The sequence below is a fragment of the Mesocricetus auratus genome, unplaced genomic scaffold, assembly GCF_017639785.1.
Source record: "Mesocricetus auratus isolate SY011 unplaced genomic scaffold, BCM_Maur_2.0 Super-Scaffold_15014, whole genome shotgun sequence".
NCBI lineage: Eukaryota > Metazoa > Chordata > Mammalia > Rodentia > Cricetidae > Mesocricetus > Mesocricetus auratus.
Window position 1 is genome coordinate 15,526,439 of NW_024429186.1, and position 20,246 is coordinate 15,546,684.

The 20,246-nt window shown below is 41.1% G+C and overlaps 1 protein-coding gene across 3 annotated transcripts in view; it reads right to left on the reverse strand.

Moving 5' to 3' along the window:
- Window positions 1–19,488, reverse strand: part of Ppp4r4 (protein phosphatase 4 regulatory subunit 4) — a 95,186-nt gene extending 75,698 nt beyond the window's left edge. Inside the window, exons 1-2 of one of the 3 annotated variants that reach the window (XM_040742568.1) lie at window positions 19,219–19,488; window positions 17,733–17,806 (exon numbers count right to left, since the gene is read on the reverse strand). In XM_040742568.1, the coding sequence (XP_040598502.1) occupies window positions 17,733–17,806; window positions 19,219–19,341 (197 nt within the window). In that variant the 5' untranslated portion in view covers window positions 19,342–19,488. Of the gene's footprint in view, window positions 1–17,732; window positions 17,807–19,218 lie in introns of those variants that run through there. The other 2 variants (XM_005068367.4, XM_013112243.3) reach the window with 2 other exon arrangements.
- Window positions 19,489–20,246: the final 758 nt, after the last annotated feature.

Consider the following 20,246-nt stretch of genomic DNA (forward strand, 5'->3'; position numbering starts at 1 on the left):
AGTTATCAACTAGTAAAGATTACATGCAAGATTTCAACTGACAATTTCTAAATCCATAATCTATGGCTATGCATCCCCTCAGTTCACAATCCCATCACAAGAAGCAGATTGACTAACAGTCAATCTTTTAGAAGAAGTTCTCTGGGCTAGGGATTAACTCAATGGGAGAGAACTTGCCTAGCATACAAAACTGAGTTTGATCCCCCAAAAAGAATCTCAGTTGATACTACCACAAGGGTTGTCAGATAATTTATTTTATATCAATGATATAAAAATTACTTTACTGATGATTTCTGCTACGTGCCCTCTGCTATCAGAATGCTATGTTTGCAAGGGGGGTGGGGTTGTGATTGCTGTAAAAAGCCAGAATCCTCAACTTAATTAAACACACCATCAGATGCATATAGACCACTGGCTGGGAAATAGCCTCCAACTACCTAAAATGGAGCTGGTTTTCCAGCTACTCTTTTTACCAGAGGCACAAAACAGCCCTCTGACTCTCAAATGCACATCACAAAATTAGCTTAAGCTTCCCTCTCCTCACACCTCACAACACTCTACAGAAAACAAAATCTCCACTCACCTGGAATGGAACTGACTTATAACTAACAAGAACACCTGAGGTATCACTAAATCTTATTTTTTATGTAATTTACTTTGAATTTTTCCCATTTTGTAGTTCCATATTAGGATTATATTTGGTGTCAACTTTGATGCTTTATTAGACATCGACATAAAATAATTACTGTTAAATTTTTATTATAAATACTTATATTAATGAGCACACACACAAACATGCACTTGTATATAACCAATCACAACTTAAAAATGTATTCCTATTGGTGAGGATACGGGCAAAGATCATAGTTCCGTAGTGTTTTGAAGGTCTGCTTTCATCCCTGGGCTACAGTAGTAGTGCTGAAAGGTATAAAGGTATGCAAAATACAAAGGTTTCTGGAAGTTCTTCCCCTGTTAGGTTCCTTTTTAAACAAGCTTATGATGTTCCAATTACTAAAAACTCTTAAAAGAAAATTCTTTTAAAATGTTTCTAAAACATATTTTTGACCCTGTTATGGCATAACCGTAAAGACAGATTAAGCAAGACGATGGATGTAAGAGAAAAGTTTAGAAGAGAAAGTAAAATGGCAATGGACACTTGGAGACAGACACCTGAAGTCTGGCACCTATAAAAAAAAAAAGGTGATAAGAGGACGAGAGCCAATTACTGAACTACAGAAGAAGAAAGGTGGACTGATGGGTCAGTCTCGAAGGAAGTACTTATTCAGAAATGTTGGCTACCAGACACTGGTCTCAATTCTCTAGCACAACCTAATAATGCTTTATGCCTAGAATAGACTTTGTCAGGTAGCAATTAGTGGCTGGGTACTTAGAGAACTGTTGGGAAAAGGAAGAGCACACAATTGAAATGACATAAAAGGATAGTCAGACTTCAATAACAAGTAAACACATTTAGACTAAAAAGTGATGAATTCAATTTCACATTTGGAAGATAAGTAAGGCATTCTAGAGGAGACACCTTGTGGAAGTACAACTTTGACTTGAGGTTCAGGAAAAAACGTCAGGAACAGCTACCTACAGTCCAGATTTGGAAATGATACCATGGAGATAATGACACAGAATCCAAGTAACACATAATAGTTCCTGTCTGTTTATCTGACTGATAGGCCGATAAATAAGGAACTGAGTCAGAAGAAATGCAATGCAAACATCAATTACAACACTTAAAAGATCTTGAGTCAACTAAGTCAGTATGTAGATGTGTGGAACAAGGACTCCTTTTCCCTAATGTTAATGAGACGCATCAGGGGACACAACCTTTCACCCAAGTCTTTGGGCTGGGAGTTGGGCCTTGTTAAGTACTATGAAGAATGTGAATGTCTTTTGTTGTGTATATACCTATAAGAATTAGGGAGCTACTTTGGAGACCAGCAAACCCATGTTTAAGGATGCACTACTAACAATACCTGAGTTATAGACTCAGCCTAGGTGACCCTTGCTACCATGCCAAGCTCACACAAAGATTTGTAAATTAATATTTCTGGTCACTTATTTTTTTAATACTCAAAATCTACACAAATTCTCCAAACTACCAAACACACACACACACACACACACACACACACACACACACACACACACACACACACACATCCATCAGGATGTTTTGAAATGTAACATTGTGGAGTGGATACCAGAATCAAGCTAATTAACTTAATTTGACTCTAGACAACCCATTGTTGTGCTCCTCCCTGGGGAAGACCACCTCTCCTACTCCCAGCTTTACTCAATTGCCTATAGTTTTTTGTGTAGGGTTGAGGCCTCACAGGATTTTTCCTGTCTACTTTGGCAGTTTGATCTTGCAGTTTCACCCCACAGTCATCTCTATTAGCACAACCTAGTGGTTGGAATGTGAAACTCATGTCCAATCTCATCTATCAAGCTCAGCTTATCACTTTGAACACCCAACCAGGAAAGGCCACTGAATGGTTTAGGTGACAGAAACAAAAGCAAAGTGGCCCTGACTAAAGCCATACTGAAGAAACATTAACTTTAATCCTTACAAACTACCAAATGCCCATCAACTGATGAATGGATAAACAAAACATCTCACACATCCATGAAAAATTATGAATTTCAACATAATTATACTGAATAAAGGAAGCTGAACAAAAGAGTATATAATCTTCACTATTCATGCCCATAGAGTCCTGGAAATTGAAAACTAATCCACAGCAATAAAAAAAGAAAAAAACAGCCGAGTGTTGGTGGCGCATGCCTTTAATCCCAGCACTCGGGAGGCAGAGGCAGGCGAATCTCTGTGAGTTCCAGGACAGCCTCCAAAGCCACAGAGAAACCCTGTCTCGAAAAACCAAAAAAAAAAGAAAGAAAGAAAAAAGAAAAAACAGATCAACATATGGACACCCCCCCATGGAGGGCCTCACCTCTGTGAGGAAAGGAGTCGGGATTGGGGGAGGGGGAGAGGGGGTTGGTGGGATGGCATGGCAGGAGGGGAGGGGGAGGGAGAGGGACCTGGAATTGATATGTGAAGCAACCTTGTTTCTAATTTAAATTTAAAAATAAAAAAGACAAAAAAAAAAAAAGGTTAACCATTGTCCTGAGTGGAGGAAGAGCAGAGAAACAGGTAAAAATCATGACAAAAGGATACAAAATTTCTGGGATGGCTAATGTTTATTATCTGGTCATAATAGTTTCACAGGTAAGTACATATGTAAATATAAGATTTCGCCATTTAAATATGTACAAATTGCTGAATGTGAATTGTATCTCAAAGCTGTAAAAATAAAAAATATATACTTGCCAGATGACTCAGTGCATTCCATTCTAAAGTAGTTATCCAAGAGATATGAAAACACAGTCTACATTCTAGAACAAGTAAAGCTGACCAGTAGCCACAAAAAACATCAGTGGTTGCCTGGGGTCAGCGGAGGGATTAACTGCAAAAGGACACCAGTGTAAATGTTCTATACGTTGATTGAAATGCAGGTCAGACAAGGGATCTGCTTTTCAAAATCATAAAAGCACATGCTTAATTTATTTGAAGTTTACTATAATAAAGTTATTTTCATAAAACACTAGGAGGAGATGGAATATCACAACCTAGAAATCTGGACAGAAAACTGACAACACAAAGTTTCTGCACGGAAATTTTCCTCTATATCAAAAGTGAACTATACTATGCCCTGAAAATAGGCGATTTAAAAAGACAGTAAAAATCACCTTTTGCTGAAAACACTAATCGGCATCAAACCGGTGCCATCTACATGCACCTCTAGTCCTTTCGCCTATCCTACAATGTAGGTATCAATATTCCTATTTAGATTAGGCAAGGCATGGGCTCAGAGAAGAGACACAACTTACCCAAGGTCTATCAAAGCAAGTGAGTAAGCCTCAGCCTCCACATAGGACTGACTCTCAATGATAAACATACTTGTGAATTAGCGATGACTTCTATGCCATTAAAAATACATTAGCTTCCTAAACAATGACTTCCTTGAATACAGGTGTCCGTTAATACATTCTCATTCATTTGTCAAGAGAAGCCTAGCATGTAAATGATTGATAAATATTTGGTATGTTTCAATTTAAATCCATAAATTCATTATAAAGTAACTACTAGCCGCACTACAAATCTCTTCCCTTATTAATATCTCTAATTGGAGGAAAGATTACATTATGAGGCATGTGATCAAGAAGGGCATAAAATATTCAACAATTCTGGTGTACTTATCATACACCAGAGTCTTATGAGGATATGACAGGAACAGGGACTATGATAAACTTAGCTTCAGCATTGTTCCCTACCTCCTACTTCTGGTGGCCAACATGGCCCATGAAAGATACTATACTAATTTAAATGTCCATGCCAAAAGATGTACAGGTTTAAATGATCAACAGAGCTTGTTCAATGGTTTCACTGCCTTCATTTAGCCCTAATTTGATGACAGGTATGATTTTTATCACTTATATAATAAACACTAATTTTTTATGAGAACACTAAGAAGCTACTGTTAATTTCAACTTAAGGCTACAAGCTAAGGAGTACCATTCCAAATGCTTACTGGGAATCCATTATGTATTTTGTAGGATAAAATCCAATCCTCACCTACATTCCCAAAGTATGTATGAATTAGCTATTTGTGAAAGTATACATGTATGCAAAACTGACACATGTTTATTATAGCTACATTATTATTATATGCCAGCCTATATTACATTCAAACGTATATAGTCATTTACTTTAAATAATTCTATGATGTTTTATTATATAAATCCTAAGTATTTTAATAAGTAATCAAATAACTGTACTTACAAGATGAAAACTTGCTCAGCTCTTTCACAACAGTATCATGCTATTAAACTCCAGGCCTTTCCAATGACATTATATGGGTCACTTTTACAATTATGAAAATAGTTCACTTTTTATTTTGAAGCTTTTCCTGCAGATCCCATGAGACTGCTCTGCTTTCTGATTCACAGAGAGAGCTTCCTGCAGCTCAGTATGTAGGGAAAAGAAAACAGATACCTCCTGCAGTTGTCCTCAGAACAGAAGACAAAGAAAAGAGATGGAAATCATCTCCAGCCTCTTATATCCAGAGACCTAGAACTTTTCCAAATCAGGGAATTCAGTTTGCCAAGAACTAGTGCCTTAGCAATGATGAAAGACAAGCAGCTGAGCTCCATCCATGACTCTCTCTTAATACAGGAAACAGTGGTCCTAGCCAACCAATGAAAACAAGAGTCCTGAAATTTCTATGTAAAAGGACAAATCAGTTGGACATCAATTTCACAGAGGATGTCACCTCAGCAATTTTAAAAAGTAGGACCTCTTGGACTCATTTTTAAAAGTACAGAGACCAGGGTGGTTCTTTCAGGAAAGACAACAAAGAGCTCCAACATTCACTTTGCTTCTTTTTCTGACAAAAATACACAAAATGTCTCATGTCTTGTCCACAGCCTAGGCAGAATAAGCACCATTTGTGAAAGTGTACAGAAACTCTCCTGTAAGGGAGAAGAGAAGTTAGCAGACCTGAGGAAGTCAGGACAGGGGACAGAAACACCCAACAGTTAACCAGACAGCCATCTCTGGTGTGCTAGAAAGTTTGTCACTTTGTTTCCTAAAAATATATCAACTAGGACAACCTATGCACTGCTGACAGAAATAGAAGCTAATAAAAGCACTTCAGAAACTATTAGACAGTCCTTCAACCTGGACATAGGAGTATGCTATGACCAACTATTCTATTTCTAGAAAAGATAACTAAAATAAATACATTTACTATAGACTTATATAGGTAAACATCCATCATTAGCATCATAAGTTGTGATACTTTTCTACAAGAATATCATACAGCAATGAAAACAACCTATTACTCTTTGCAACAATATGGATAAACCTCTCTTTAAATGTTGAGCAAAAGAGACTACACAACTACACAAAACAAAGAAAAAAAACAGACTATGGTTCCTGTCAAGAAGCTGGAGGGAAAGGAATGAGTCTGTGGGAAGCTACTGGGTTAACCAATAGGTAATGTTTGATTTCTTAATATGGATGCTAGCTCCTTGGCTGTGTTCATTTATGAAAGTTCAACAAGCTATATATTTATGACCTTTAAACAATTCTGTGTATGTTTGCTTTAGAGAATAACACACACACACACACACACACACACACACACACACAAAGTCCCTCTTCAAATGAGATTCCAAAGTCATACCTTAAGTATTTAAAGAGTAGAAAGAACAGGCTACACTGTAGGACCTCATCATGAATGACTAAAACAACACTAAAAGCAGAAGGTTTCAAACAATAAAGAGCAGAAATCACAACAATAATGAAAATTCAATTCATACATGAGGAAATAGCAGCTCTTTAAAACATGCATACATTGGAGTTTTTCATACAAATCAGATAGCAAAATAAATAGGAATTCTGTAAGATAAAAGTAAAAAACTAGATGATAGAAAGCCCCTGGCTACCATCTCACTGGGGTCTTAAACACAGAGTGAGGTGGAGCTTTTAGTGGGAACCACAATTTACTGTCCTGTGTTCATTGCTCCTGGACCTCCTTGACAGCCAGAGTACAAAATATTTGAAAACACACAGCACAAAGTACAAAATACTTTCAAGTGACTTTAAAAGTGAAGCAACATAAAAAGATGGGTTAGGTACACTATCCAATGAACACATTCAATGCAAAATATCGATAGTACATTGCTAAGATGGAGCATCATTTGCAATATATTGATACATCTGCAAGCCAATCTCACTGTCACTCAGTTAAAAATGCTTTCGTGGAGAGTCTGGTTTCTGGTGAGTACCACCAGCAAAGGAAGCTCACAGGTATCTATCACAAACTGCAGTTGATAACTTTACACTTTATTAAATTATTGCAAAGAAACAGCAATAGCACTATCCTCTTTATGACTTTGAAATGTCTGCTGAGCTCTGAGTGTTGAAGAAGCAGGTAAAGTAGAAAAGAGACTGAAGGCTAAAATTAACTGGGTGCCCACTGTGTGCTAAGTGCTCCCTATGGTTCACATTTCTGAGAAACAGGGATAGGTTCACTTTGCAAATGAAAAAATTCAGAGTTCCAAAAATTTAGTAACTTTCCTATAATCACAGAAGCAATGAATAATAGGATATGGTTTGAATCTACTGTCCATGACATGACATGCAAGCACACACACACACACACACACACACACACACACACACACACAATCAAAAGTTGCTTAATTCCTCTAGGGTTTTGACTATCTTAAATATATTTCATTGTATTAAGAGGTATATATTAAGCCAGGCATGGTACTGCACACCTTTAATCCCAGAACTCAAGAGGCAGAGGCAGGTGTATCTCTGTGAGTTCGAGGCCAGCCTGGTCTACAGAGTGAGTTCCAGGACAACCAAGGTTGTTTCACATAGAAACCCTGACTCAGGTGCTGGGAGCGATCATTGGAATATAGGACCTCTTGAAATACTGTCAGCTGTGGAAGGTCCTAAATAAGGATAGCATAATTAAAAACCATCTTTATATTCCTACTGTATTTTTAGAGAATAACACTTAGTTAAGTTTCTATGTCTCTGTGTTTGCTTATCTTCCTGTACAGCATAATTTCAAGACCTGCAGTCCAGGATTTCCCACCCTTCTGTCACCTGGCCTGCAGTCCAGTCTCCCCCTGCCACAGACTTGTGTCCTTGGAACATATCCTGCCAAGACCAAGTTCCCTGCTTCAACCTCTCCCACATAACCCCCTGCTCTGCCAAGCTTCCTGCTTCAACCACTATAAGAATCCTTGTGAGAAAATAAAATTTGCAGCTTGATCAGAAAGCCTGTCTTGCTGTCTGTCCTTGTGTCTCTTGTCCCTTTCATTCCAGGTTCCTGTGGGCTCAACCTTCTTTGTGCCCTGCTGACCAGGGCAACTGGCACCCAACATTCCAGCTCGAAGACACTAAGTACCCTAAGAACACCTCTGCACCAAGGGACAGGCCTGTCCACACACTGAAGCCACAGCGCCCGAGGGGGGAAAGCACCGGCTCGCAAAGAGATCGCCAAGGCTCTACCTGGCTGTGAGTCAGATCTGGAGGAGTAAAGCAGCAGAGCAAGGTAAGCTATGCGACAAGCATTTAGTAAGCAAGATTTGTTCATTAAGGGACTTAAGGAGTCCCTCAAGACACAAGGAACAAAGGTTAAAAAGAAAGATTAAAAAGAGATATAAGACAAAGAATTTTTGGTCAGATGATTGTATATTTACTTCTGTATATTTTAATAGCCAGGAGAGCTGAAATAAAGCAAAACTAAGTATAGAAAATTTTATAGAGTTTAAAAGTTTTAAAAGGATCTTTCCCTCTAGCAGAAGCCACTGCTGCAGCTGTATCAGAGCTGCGCCAGGGCTTGGGAAAATAAAGGTTCAACTATACATAGGCAAAGGACAGCAGAAAATATCTGCCCCTGAACCAGTTAGCAGTGTGATAAGAGACCTCCAAACCTACTAAGGAGTGGCTTCATGAGAAAAAACATACAGGGCAGAGAAGATGGGATTAGTATAAAGAGAGAGTTTCTAAGTATCAGGATGGAGAGTCTTCAGCTCCCTCATTTTTAACTAGAATGACAGAGAGGCAGAAACCTAATGGCAAAATTCAATAGAAGCTACAAGGCTTGAAAGATTTAATAAAATGGCTCTCACAGGATATAAGGAAGGCCAAGGCCAAAACCTAGGAAGCTCATAGCCTTGAGAGATGATGCTGTAGCTACCACCCAGCTAAATGTATAGAAAATGCTATTAATACAGCCAGTCAGAAACTGTTTTAAAACCTTATAGAGAAAGAAAGACAATATGGATAAATTTGGATTTGTTCAGATTTTGGATGCTCACAATTCAAGGATTGTCTATAGCTACTGTGTTCACAAGAGACTTCAATTAAAGAGGTTTCATTTCAACTAACTAATCATAACCTAGGCAAAAGGAGAGATGAGAAACGTGTGCATGTTATGTGTGTATGGTGTGGCCAAACCGGTATGTATGGAATGTGATTGTGAATGTGTGAATGTTGACAAAAGGAACTACTCAAATTGCCTTGCTAATGATTAAAAGGATACTTAAATTACTTCAGATATAGTTTAAAAGCTACCTAAATTGCTTTAGATATAGCCAAAAGGAGCATCCAGCCAGTCGGTCAATGTCTTAACAGGAAAGGTTGGTGATTTGAGCCCTCAAAACCAGTTGGTAAAAAAAATACCAAAAGCCTACAACATGGCCTAGGAGCCAAGAGAATCTGTATAAATGATTCTATAGATTTTAGCAGAGGAGAGGATACAGAGATCCTCCTAAATTTTTATAGTTAAAAAAAGAAAACATAGCCGGGCGTTGGTGGCTCACGCCTTTAATGCCAGCACTCGGGAGGCAGAGGCAGGAGGATCTCTGTGAGTTCGAGGCCAGCCTGGTCTACAAAGTGAGTTCCAGGACAGCCTCCAAAGCCACAGAGAAACCCTGTCTTGAAAAACCAAAAAAAAAAAGAAAAAAAGAGAAAAAAAGAAAACATAGAGAATGTATAACTTGAAAAAAATTTTTGAGAAGAAGCCTCAGGGAACTGCTGCCCCTTAGGCCCCACCCATAAAGGTGTCAGTGTAGAGGCAAATGAGGCCTTCTCAGCTAGTGAGAGCATTACAAATTGGATTAGAAAAGACTACTCACTGCCAGGCGGTGGTGGCGCACGCCTTTAATCCCAACACTCGGGAGGCAGAGGCAGGTGGATCTCTGTGAGTTCGAGGCCGGGCTGGACCAACAGCCTCCAAAACAATACAGAGAAACCCTGTCTCGTAAAACCAAAAAAAAAAAAAAAAAAAAAAAAAAAAGACTACTCACAAACTTTAGAAATTTTCAAAAGTTATTTGGGACATATGTTATAGCCTAAAGAAATTAAGCCTCAAAAATTAAAAAGGATAGTTTACAATATTTGAGTGATCTTAAGAAGTTGTTGGGAAATATTTAATGGCTATGTCCTTTTTTAAAGGATATCCACTGGTGATTTAAAACCTTTAAATGAGATTCTAAAAGGAAATAGTGATCCCAATTCACCTAGACAGTTAACTAAAGAAGGTAAACAAGTTCTTCTACTGTTAGAGAGTATAGTCCAGCATCAGCAGATGTTGTATTAACAGTGCGAAACCATGAGAAGCTTATGCCATCTCCCCAGCCAAAGTGTTAAATCCTTATTTTAAAGCAGTAGTCTGTATGGTGCAGAAATGCTGTATAGAATCTAGGAGGTATTTTGACAAATAACCAATACAAGTTCCTTATACAAAGCAACAAGTTGATTGGTTGCTGAGAACAGTAATTCATGGGAAATTGCTTTTGCTCAATTTTCAGGGAGAATCGATAATCAATTTGCAGCTCATAGATTGTTACAGTTTGAGCTAATATATCCTTTTATAGTCCTCAAAATAGTAAAAAGTAGTCCTATAAAAAAAGGGGCTATATTAGCTCTTACTGATGGTTCTCCTACTGGAAGAGAGGCTTATGTTATAGATGGTAAAAATATGTGGAACAAACAACTCTGGCTTCAGCTCAGATAGTCCAGTTATAAGCTGTTGCAATGGTTTTTCAACTTCTAACAAATGACTCATTTAATTTGTATACTGATAATCCTTATGTCTTTAAAGCACTTCAATTAATAGAGACAGTTCAGTACATTGGAACTAGTAATGATCAGGTTAAAATATTGTTTGAGCAAACTCAAGATACAATTCATCTAAGAAAATTGCCATGTTTTGTGGGTAACATAAGAGCTCATTCAAACCTTCCTGGCCCACATTGGCTAAAGGAAACTAGCCAACAGATTAACAAAATCGGTCACTTTGTCTCAGGTAGAGAGAGCTCTACAGTCTCATAACTTTCATCATCAAAATAACAAAATTCTAAGAAAGAAATTTGGTTTAACTAGAGAGACTGCCTGTCAAAACTGTCAAACAATAAGGTGTGCCCACAATATTTATCTGTAACTAATTTAGGAGTGAGCCCTGGAGGCCTACTTCCTAATCATTTATGGCAAATGGATGTTACTCATGTTACAGAATTTGGCAAGTTAAAATATGTACACATGACAGTTGATAGGTATTCAGGTTTCCTGATGGCTACTGCACAAACAAAAAAAAGCCACCAAGCATATGATAAGTCACTGTTAAAATTTTTTGCTTACGTGGGAGTTCCAAACGCGATAAAGAACAGACAATAGGTCTGGATAAACTAGTAAAACATTTCAACAATTTTGTAGTCCCTAGTCTCCACATGATATATTAAATCATACACTCTTCATTTTAAAATATTTAAATGTGGATGCCAGTGAACAATCTACTACAGACAGATTCTGGCATGATGGAACTCAAGAGACTTTACTCAGGTCAAATGGAGACATCCATGCACTAGACAGTGGAAAAAATCCAGTTTGGGGTGGAGGGAATGTTTCTGTTTTCTTACAGGAAAAGAACAAAGCTTGGTGGCTTCCAGAATATTTGGTGAGATGCATGGAGCAGAGAAAAACTGCACCTGAAACCATAGGAGCATGCCCAAGCCAGTTCCAGTGAAACATTTCGAACCAGTGTTCCTGACTCTGCATAGCCCCTCCCACCCCAGTTTCCAAATTCCCTCAACCCATTCCCACCTCTACAACCTCACTCTCTTCCCTGAATACTAACTCTGCTTATCTGATCCCTGAGAATGATGCATGGTGGGCCTGTCAAGATGGCCTTAAGGCCTATGTATTCATGCCCTTTATGGTAACTGACCCCATGTTCTGTGTCCTGGTAAAAGTTATTCCTCGCCTTATTTACTACTCTGCTCAAGCTTCTACCAGTTGTGGGAAGGCAATGAGACCCTCTCCTTCGTGTAAAAAGAAAACCATTTGTTGGGTTCATGCTTCTCCTCAGCCTTGGGCCTTGGGCATTTAATAAATTAACAGCCTTTATTAAACAACAGAATGACTCCCTGGCAACAAAACCTACTCAGGTTCATTACCATCGCCTTGACCTTCAGGACCAAGGGCTGGAAGAGTCTCATTATGATGAGTGACAAGAAATAAACCACGGCACACCCAGAGAGCTGTAGGCCCGCCTGCTCAGGCCTGATCCTTGTGAGAAGGGTACATGGCAAAGCACTGCACACAGAAGCTATATACACTCTGGGTCTCTTGAGGGCATGCCTAACTGCATAGAGGTTGATGTCATCCTCTCCTCCACAAAAAGACATCGAGGACGATTGGGGCTACCAACTTACCAAGTCAAGTGAATAATGGTGCCCGGTGAAAGTACCTCATCATTTTGGGGGGTTAGGCCTCTGCCATCCCCTTCAATCAGTGACTGTCAGTATGTTCATCTTTTTTAATTGATATGAATAGGGAGGAGATGTCAGGAGTGATCATTGGAATATAGGCCCTCTTGTAAATATTGTCAGTTGGGGAAGGTCCTAAATAAGGATAACATAATAAAAGCCATCTTAGCCGGGCGGTGGTGGTACACGCCTTTTATCCCAGCACTCAGGAGGCAGAGGCAGGCAGATCTCTGTGAGTTCCAGGCTGGGCTGGACCGACAGCCTCCAAAATAATACAGAGAAACCCTGTCTCGTAAAACCAAAAAATAAAAAATAAAAGCCATCTTTATATTCCTACTGTATTCTTAGAGACTAACACAGTTAAGTTTCTAGTCCTCTGGTCTGCTTATCTTCCGGTACAGCATACATTCAAGGCCTGCAGTCCAGGCTCTCCCATCCCTCTGCCACCTGGCCTGCAGTCCAGACTCCCCCAGCCAGACTTGTGTCCTTGGAACGTATCCTGCCAAGACCAAGTTCCCTGCTTCAGCCTCTCCCACATAACCCCCTGCTCTGCCAAGCTTCCTGCTTCAACCACTATAAGAATCCTTGTGAGAAAATAAAAAATTGCAGCTTGATCAGAAAGCCTGTCTTGCTGCCTGTCCTTGTGTCTCTTGTCCCTTACATTCCAGGTTCCTATGGGCTCAACCTTTGTTGTGTCCTGCTGGCCAGGGCACTCAGGCATGTATGTATGTATGTATATATGTATGTATGTGAGTGTATGTATATGTGTATATATATATATTCATATCACAAAACAGAACATGACTTGTCCTTCAAAAGCATGAAATGTGTTAAAGAAAATGCACACACATTAGGAAGCATAAAGGAATACTTGTCTTTTAAGGGATCCAAGTACTAAAACAATAGGAAGTTGAAAGAAGCTCTGGCATTAAGGAAAGCCTCCTAGTAGGTACAAGATTGCAGTTGGATCTTGGGATGGTAAATGTCAGTGAGGAAACGCAGAGTGAAGGGTGACCACACAGATCCAAGTGACAGTGAAAAAAATCAACATTACTGCTCCAAAGTACAGATCTGAGTAGAAACAGCCCAAATGTCTATCTGCTGATGAACAGATCAACAGAATGTGGTACAATAGTTCCTCCTTACCCAAGATTTTGTTTTCTGTGGTTTGCTATTCATCCTTAGTTATTATCAGAAGATAGTGATTGGAAGATTTCAGTAATAAAAAGTAACATAAATTATAAATAGCAAGCAATTTCTGCAAGAATGATAAAATTTTTCTTCTTCCAATGTCTTCCAATACAGCACTGTGTGTGTGTGTGTGTGTGTGTGTGTGTGTGTGTGTGTGTGTTTGTATTTAAGTATTCCTTAATTTAGTAATGGCCAAAGTATAAGGCTAGTACTGCTAGTACTGCTGGCCATTTGAATATACCAGAGAGAAGCCATGAAGTGCTTCCTTTAAGTGAGAAGGTAAACTTCTCAATAAGAAAAAGGAAAAAAAGCTGTATAATAAAGGTGCTAAAACAAACGGTAGAAAAGATAGTTTTGTAAAAATGATAAGGAAAAAGACATCTGTGCTTATTGCTTATTCTGCTGCTTTCTAATCTCAAACTACAAAAGTTATGACCATATATATGCTTAGGAACAGAGGAAAATATGATAAGTATTGGGACTCAGTACTCTGGAGTTTCAGCATCCAGTAGGGGGTCCTGAAACATATGGCCTGCAGTTAAGTGAGGACCACTATATGTCCATGCAATAAAACACTATTTACCAACAAAAGGAATTTGATAATGATAATCTACTACCATAAACCTTGAAAACATTTTGCTAAGTAAAAGAAGTCTGATACAAAGGCCACACCATTCCATTTATAGGAATAAGCAGGTCCACAGGAACAGGAAACAGATTAGTAAGTACCTTCCAAAAGCTGGATGGATTCAGAAGTAAGATGTAGCTACAAGCTTTATGGGGAGTAGGGAGATGAAAATGTTCTAAACTTGGCAGTAATGTTGGTTGCACATTACATGTGAACCACTATGAATACATGAAAACCACTAACTGTTCACTTCAAAAGAAAACCATAATGGAATATGAAACACAGTTCAGTAAAGCCATTTTAAAAAGAGAGGAACAGTCAGGCAGTGGTGGTGCACACCTTTAATTCCAGCACTTGGGAGGCAGAGGTAGGCAGATATCTGTGAGTTTGAAGCCAGCCTGGTCTAAGGAGCAAGTTCCAGGTCAGGGAAACCCTGTCTCAGGAGGAAAAAAAGGTGAGGCACAAACAGGATATCACCATGCATAGCCAAGGGAGTCACACTTATGAAGGAAGGATTTTAAGAGTCTAGGATTATCTATGAAACAATTTATGAGTGAAAATTTACTTAGTGAAAATACAGTATGCATACTTAGACTCTTCTCTAATAAAATTATTCACATATTTTGAGTACATTCCTAAAATCCATGCCAAAATCACACAGAAGAGAGGGAGAACAGGAAAAAGAAGCTGTGATCTGAGTTTGACTAAGACACAAGCTGTGACTACTGGGAAGTTGTTTTGCTTCGGTGCTAAATGACACAGATGGGTCTATCAGCATCATATGTATGCAAAACCGCAAAATAATCTGTGTTAAATCTTCAAGCATTGTAATATTCTAAACTTTCTGTTAAAACAGCAAAAAAGTAAACAGTGAACTTGTCTGTCATTGACTATTGGATGCAATTTAAATACTATGAGAACCTCTATTAATGTAAAGTTTCACCTACTAATGCTTATACATTTGACTGAACTCTAATTCAGTATTATTTACATTCCAAGAATTGTTGGGTGAAGAGATGGCTCAGTGGTTAAGAGTAATGACTGTTCTTCCAGAGAACTGGGGTTCCAGTTCCATCAGACCCAATACCCTCTTCAGACACTGACTGAATGGGATGCACAGACCTTCATGCATACATAAAATAAATAAACATTTTACAGGATTCCCAGTGTTCTAATACACACAATAAGAAAACTAAGGAAGCAAATCTAGTACACAAAAGTAGTAAATAACACATATCCAACACGAAGAATGGTGAAGCACTCAAAATTAAATCTGAAATCCATCCACAGAGGGAAAAGACAGAAGTCCCTATTAGGTTGTAGAATATTCACAGCAAATTTTTAAGGGAATAAATTATTTAAAATAGAAAGCTCACTCCAAGAGAGCAGATAGGAAAGCAAGTTTTAACAGTGGCAGCTTGAATACATTTATAAGACAACCCAGTTCCTTCCCCTGAATCCTGGGGAAGAAAGAACCCTTCGGGCAATCCTGCCATAATCCCTCCAGAGGCAAGTCTGAAAGAGAAACCCCGCCTGCCCCCTTACCTGCCCCCCACCAGACTCCAGGAGGTGGTAAGAGGGTAGCAATACAAAAGAATAACCCAGTTGGATAACCTACACACAAGCAAACTAGTGTTCTCCTGTCCATAAGAAAGTAAAGGAGACACATGATCTCTTTTTAAAACTCTCTTCTCTGAAAAGGGACCTGGGGGATGAGGGGGTAAGCAATCTGTTTCATAAACCCTTTGTAAGTTTCCAGAACTAAGGGGAACTTATGTTCTATATCTGAAAAAAAAAGACAACTTAGTTCTGTAATAAACAATAAAATCAGATTTAAAAAAACAAACTTTAAAAAAAAGGTTTATCAATGACATCTAAAGTGAGGTGTCTGCTGTCAGCAGTAAGTAGAGTAAGACTCTCTTTTTCCTGATTATAAGCCAGGGTTTACCCTAAAAGAAAAAAAATGCCACAGTAATAAGCAGGGCTTATTTTCCATCATTAACTGCTGCATATCAAGAAAAATGTATCTAAAATTCTTCAACTGTCTGGTCATTTGCAGAAGAATTGTAGTGAAAGCCAGTTGGCAGAAAAGGCCTCACTATGAAGCACTGGCTGCCCTGGTATTCCCTACAATCCCCAGGCTATCCCTGAACTCTCGGCAATTCTCCTTCATCAGCCTCCCCAAACACTGGGACTACAGGTGTGGCCACCAAGCTCGTATTCACTTTGTTTTGCTTGCTCTGTCCGTCGGTTTATCTGTTTGGTTTGGTTTTTGTTTCGTATAATTACTGAAGACCATGATCAGGGTCTGAATGGTAGGTATGTTGATACACAATAAGAACAGAAACTCAGGGCGCCACCAAGAAATAAATAATAATTAAGAAAAGTCCTAGGAAAAACCGTTTGCTTCACATGGGCAAGGCCCTGAGTTTGAGGAAGAGGAAGAATCTTAGAGAAGGAATTTCTTATATAATCATCCAATGAATATCATGGGACTGGAAATACGATCTATCATCTATAATCAAGAACTGTATAAGAAGCTAGCCAGCTCTTGAAACTAGTAAAGTAGGCCTAAGCAAAGGAAACAAGGAGAATAGAATTCATAGCAGTGAACACCAGTTTTCAAAACCTGATTCTAAACAGCAAAAGTGAAGACTAATTTACCAAAAAGAAAAAATATATACAGGTGAAAATAATTCTTAAATATATACAAAATGCCTAGGACATTCTCTATTTCTGAAGACTTTTCATCAATATAGCTATCTTTTTAAATGATTCAGAACATTAGCATTAATATGTTTAAAAATGCATATGAAATTGACTCCAGCAAGGTCCTGAAGCCTGTAAGTTAGAAGAGTAAGAACAGTCCTGCCCCTGCCCTCGCCCCAAGCAGGGGACTGGAGCCCTATGTGTTTCAAGCCCTGTGTGTTTGATATAATGCCGAATCAACAGACACATATATAGTAACAACATAACCATTTGTCTTAAACTATTCTATAGAGCCTTTGAAACAGTCTGAAACTTAAATGAGAGCAAACTCAATTTAATTTTTTAAAAAAGAAACTCTCGGGCAATTAAAGCTCACATTGCAAAACTAATATTAACAATATATATACTGAGCACAAACCTGTACCTGTGAATTTTTTCTCTATAGTAAACAGCATGTAATATTCATACTCTACAATAAACTTAAAAACTAATCACTGGATACCCTTAAATCTTATCTCTCCTAATTGACTCCTGCATGAGCAAAGTTGGAAAGTAATTTTAAAAGGATGTGATTCAATTAAAACCATTAGCTGTTCTGCTTTTCCTCCTCCAGGCAATGTTCTTTAAATTAGATATGTGATTTGATTTCAGTTCTCAAATGTATAAGTCCAAACCTAACCTAATTCATAACATAATTTGTGATGCATGCAAAAGTACTCTGTTCAAGTGCAAGAGTAGATCTAAACACCATCGACAATCAAAACTTGACATTTCAGAAACAGTTCATGTTTGTCCCACAGACAAAGAGCAGCAATTTGACAGAAAGACTGAGACATACCTGAGCAGATAAACAGCCCTGTCAATATCACTGAGGTCTTCATCAACAGTCAATCTTTCTATTTCTTCTGGTGTCTGTCAAGTATAAAATGCAAATTAGATATACAAACATTAATCATTCTTGCCTCCCAAAGACCCTAGAAGACCCTATTGGTGGAAAAGTTTCACAGTTACAGCAATGACAGCTAGTCTAGAGTCTGATGATTCTTCTATATTATAGCAAATGTCTACAGTTGGGTGCGGGGGTGGGGGTGGGGGTGGGGGTACTGTTTTTACCCTTACTTAACAGACTGCAGGACCTCACTGGAGTCAATATCACATGCATATGTACCACATGTGGACCTATACACACATATTCACATACTTTTTATCTCCAACAGAATACTCCAAGACTCTACGGCATTTTTCCACACCAGGAAATGCTTTAAAAAGGGATTGGACTGAAGACTGTGAGTTGAATGGTATTGAGAAGGACAAGCTTTGGAGCTCCGGCTGGGAACTGAATAAACTCAGTCTGAAAGGAAATCAAAAGAGCTATTGAGGGAGTGGCCAGGATGAGTGGGGAAGGGGTCCTTAAACTAGGTTTGCCATCTGTGAGGATGAGGGTTGGAGTCTCAGAAGACTGGGACGATGTCTCTGCGGGGAGGGGGGAGCTATGTGGTAGGGGATGACAAACAGAAGATTGAATCCCTCAAGGGGTTTGGGGAGCAGGGTCCCACCTTCAGTCCTGGAGGGACTGGGAGGAAACCGATGCATGGGTGACTCTGGATGGGAGCAAATGGCTGGGAGAGGCTTTGAAGCCCTGAACTAGGACTACTCTGGGAAGGGTGCCTTTCTTCGGGAGGCGAAGGGGAGGCCATGCCGCCCTGAACACCGGGAGACCTGACTTTGATCTTATGCATTAGTGGGGGGGGGGGGACCGTGTACGGAAGGGACCTGGGATGTCCGGGTGTGAGTTGGAGGTAGGGCTGCTTGAACCCGAGGGTGGGCCAGCGATCAGAACCTGGGACACGGCCCCAGAGAGAAGCCGGCCGCGGATAAGGGGCACACGGAGGCTGGCCACCAGAACAGCGGCGTGGCCGTTCGCGGGGGGGAGGCCAGAGCCGGGTGGGGCGCAGGGCTGGCCGCAGTCGAGGGGCCAAGTCGGGGGACAGTGCTGATTTCAGTTCCGAGACAGGACTGGCCGCAGTCAAGGGACCCAGCTGGTTCCAGTCAGAGGGAAGGGACTAGCCTCAGTCAGGCGACAGGGCTAGCTCCAGTCAGGGTAAGGAGCTGGCTTCAGTCAGGGTCAGGGGCTAGCTTCAGTCAAGGGGCCGGGCAGGTTCCAGTCTGGGGACTGGGACAGGCCGACCCTCGGCTGCGGCGGAGAGTGAGGCTCTGAAGCGGCTGCGGCGACCCGGCGACAGGCGCTGAAGCGCCGAGGGGCCGTCGGACGCCGCCGGGTCGGGCCAGCCGCCCTGAGGGGAGCGTCTCTCGGCCCTGCGCACCTTGAGGCTCCGGCGGACCGGCCTCTCGATGATGGTGAGTTCCTGCAGGTCCTCCATGTAGCCGAACAGGCTGTTCTGCCCGAAATCCATCGCGACGCCGGCGGCGGGCGGCGGCGGATGCATGGACCGCCGAGGGGCTACCCTCGCCGGCCGGCCCGAGCGGCCCCGGGATGCCGGACGCGCGCAGCCCCGCGCCGCCCACCAGAAGGACTCTCTGGCCCCGCTCTCGGCCGCGGGCAAGCGGAGCGAGAGGCCACGGGCGTCGAGAGACCGAGCGCGGCGGCAGCCGGAGCGCAGCGCGCTGAGGGGGCGGGGTGGGTGGAGGGGGCGGGGCGCGCGGAGGGGGCGGGACCAGATCAGGGAGCCGCCTCAGCGGCCGCCTCGGCCCCGCCCCCGCCCGGGGGTTGCGCGCGCCTTAGGACGCAACTGCCTCGCAACGATGCGCCCCCGTTGGGCTCCCTCGGCCCTCGCCCCGCCCTCGAGGGGCGCGCCCCGCCTCTCGGCGCGTGCGCAGAGCTCTCCGCGTCCCCAGGCGGCCAGGAGGCGGGCTGGGGGCGGGGAATGGGCGCGGGCTGGCTGAGCCAATGAGAGTGAAGCTCGGAGGGGCGAGGACGGTGGGCTGGGCTGTCCTGCACCTGTGAGAGTAACTTCTGGTTATTTTGTTGCTTCTCTGTCCTGCTGATCGGCTGCTGACTCAGACAAGCTCCTGCTAGCTTAGCTCCAGGCCTAGGGGATGCTTGAGTGGCCAAATCGGACATTTAGTGCGCAGTGTGTGCCTGAAGGTAGGGGACAAGTTATGGGAATACAATGCTGCAGCGCTGACATTGGGAGAAGTGATATGTCCCAAATGGCCTCCTAGAAGAGAAACCTAAACTAAATCCTGAAAAATCAGTAAGACTTTACTAAGAAAAGCTAGAACCAGCTCTTTAGAGTGAAACTTGGACTTGTTCCGATTGTGACGAGTACAGCTCTTCTTAGGGTACCGGGAGCTAGTGGTTGGCACGGTGGATGGAAAGAGATACTTAAGA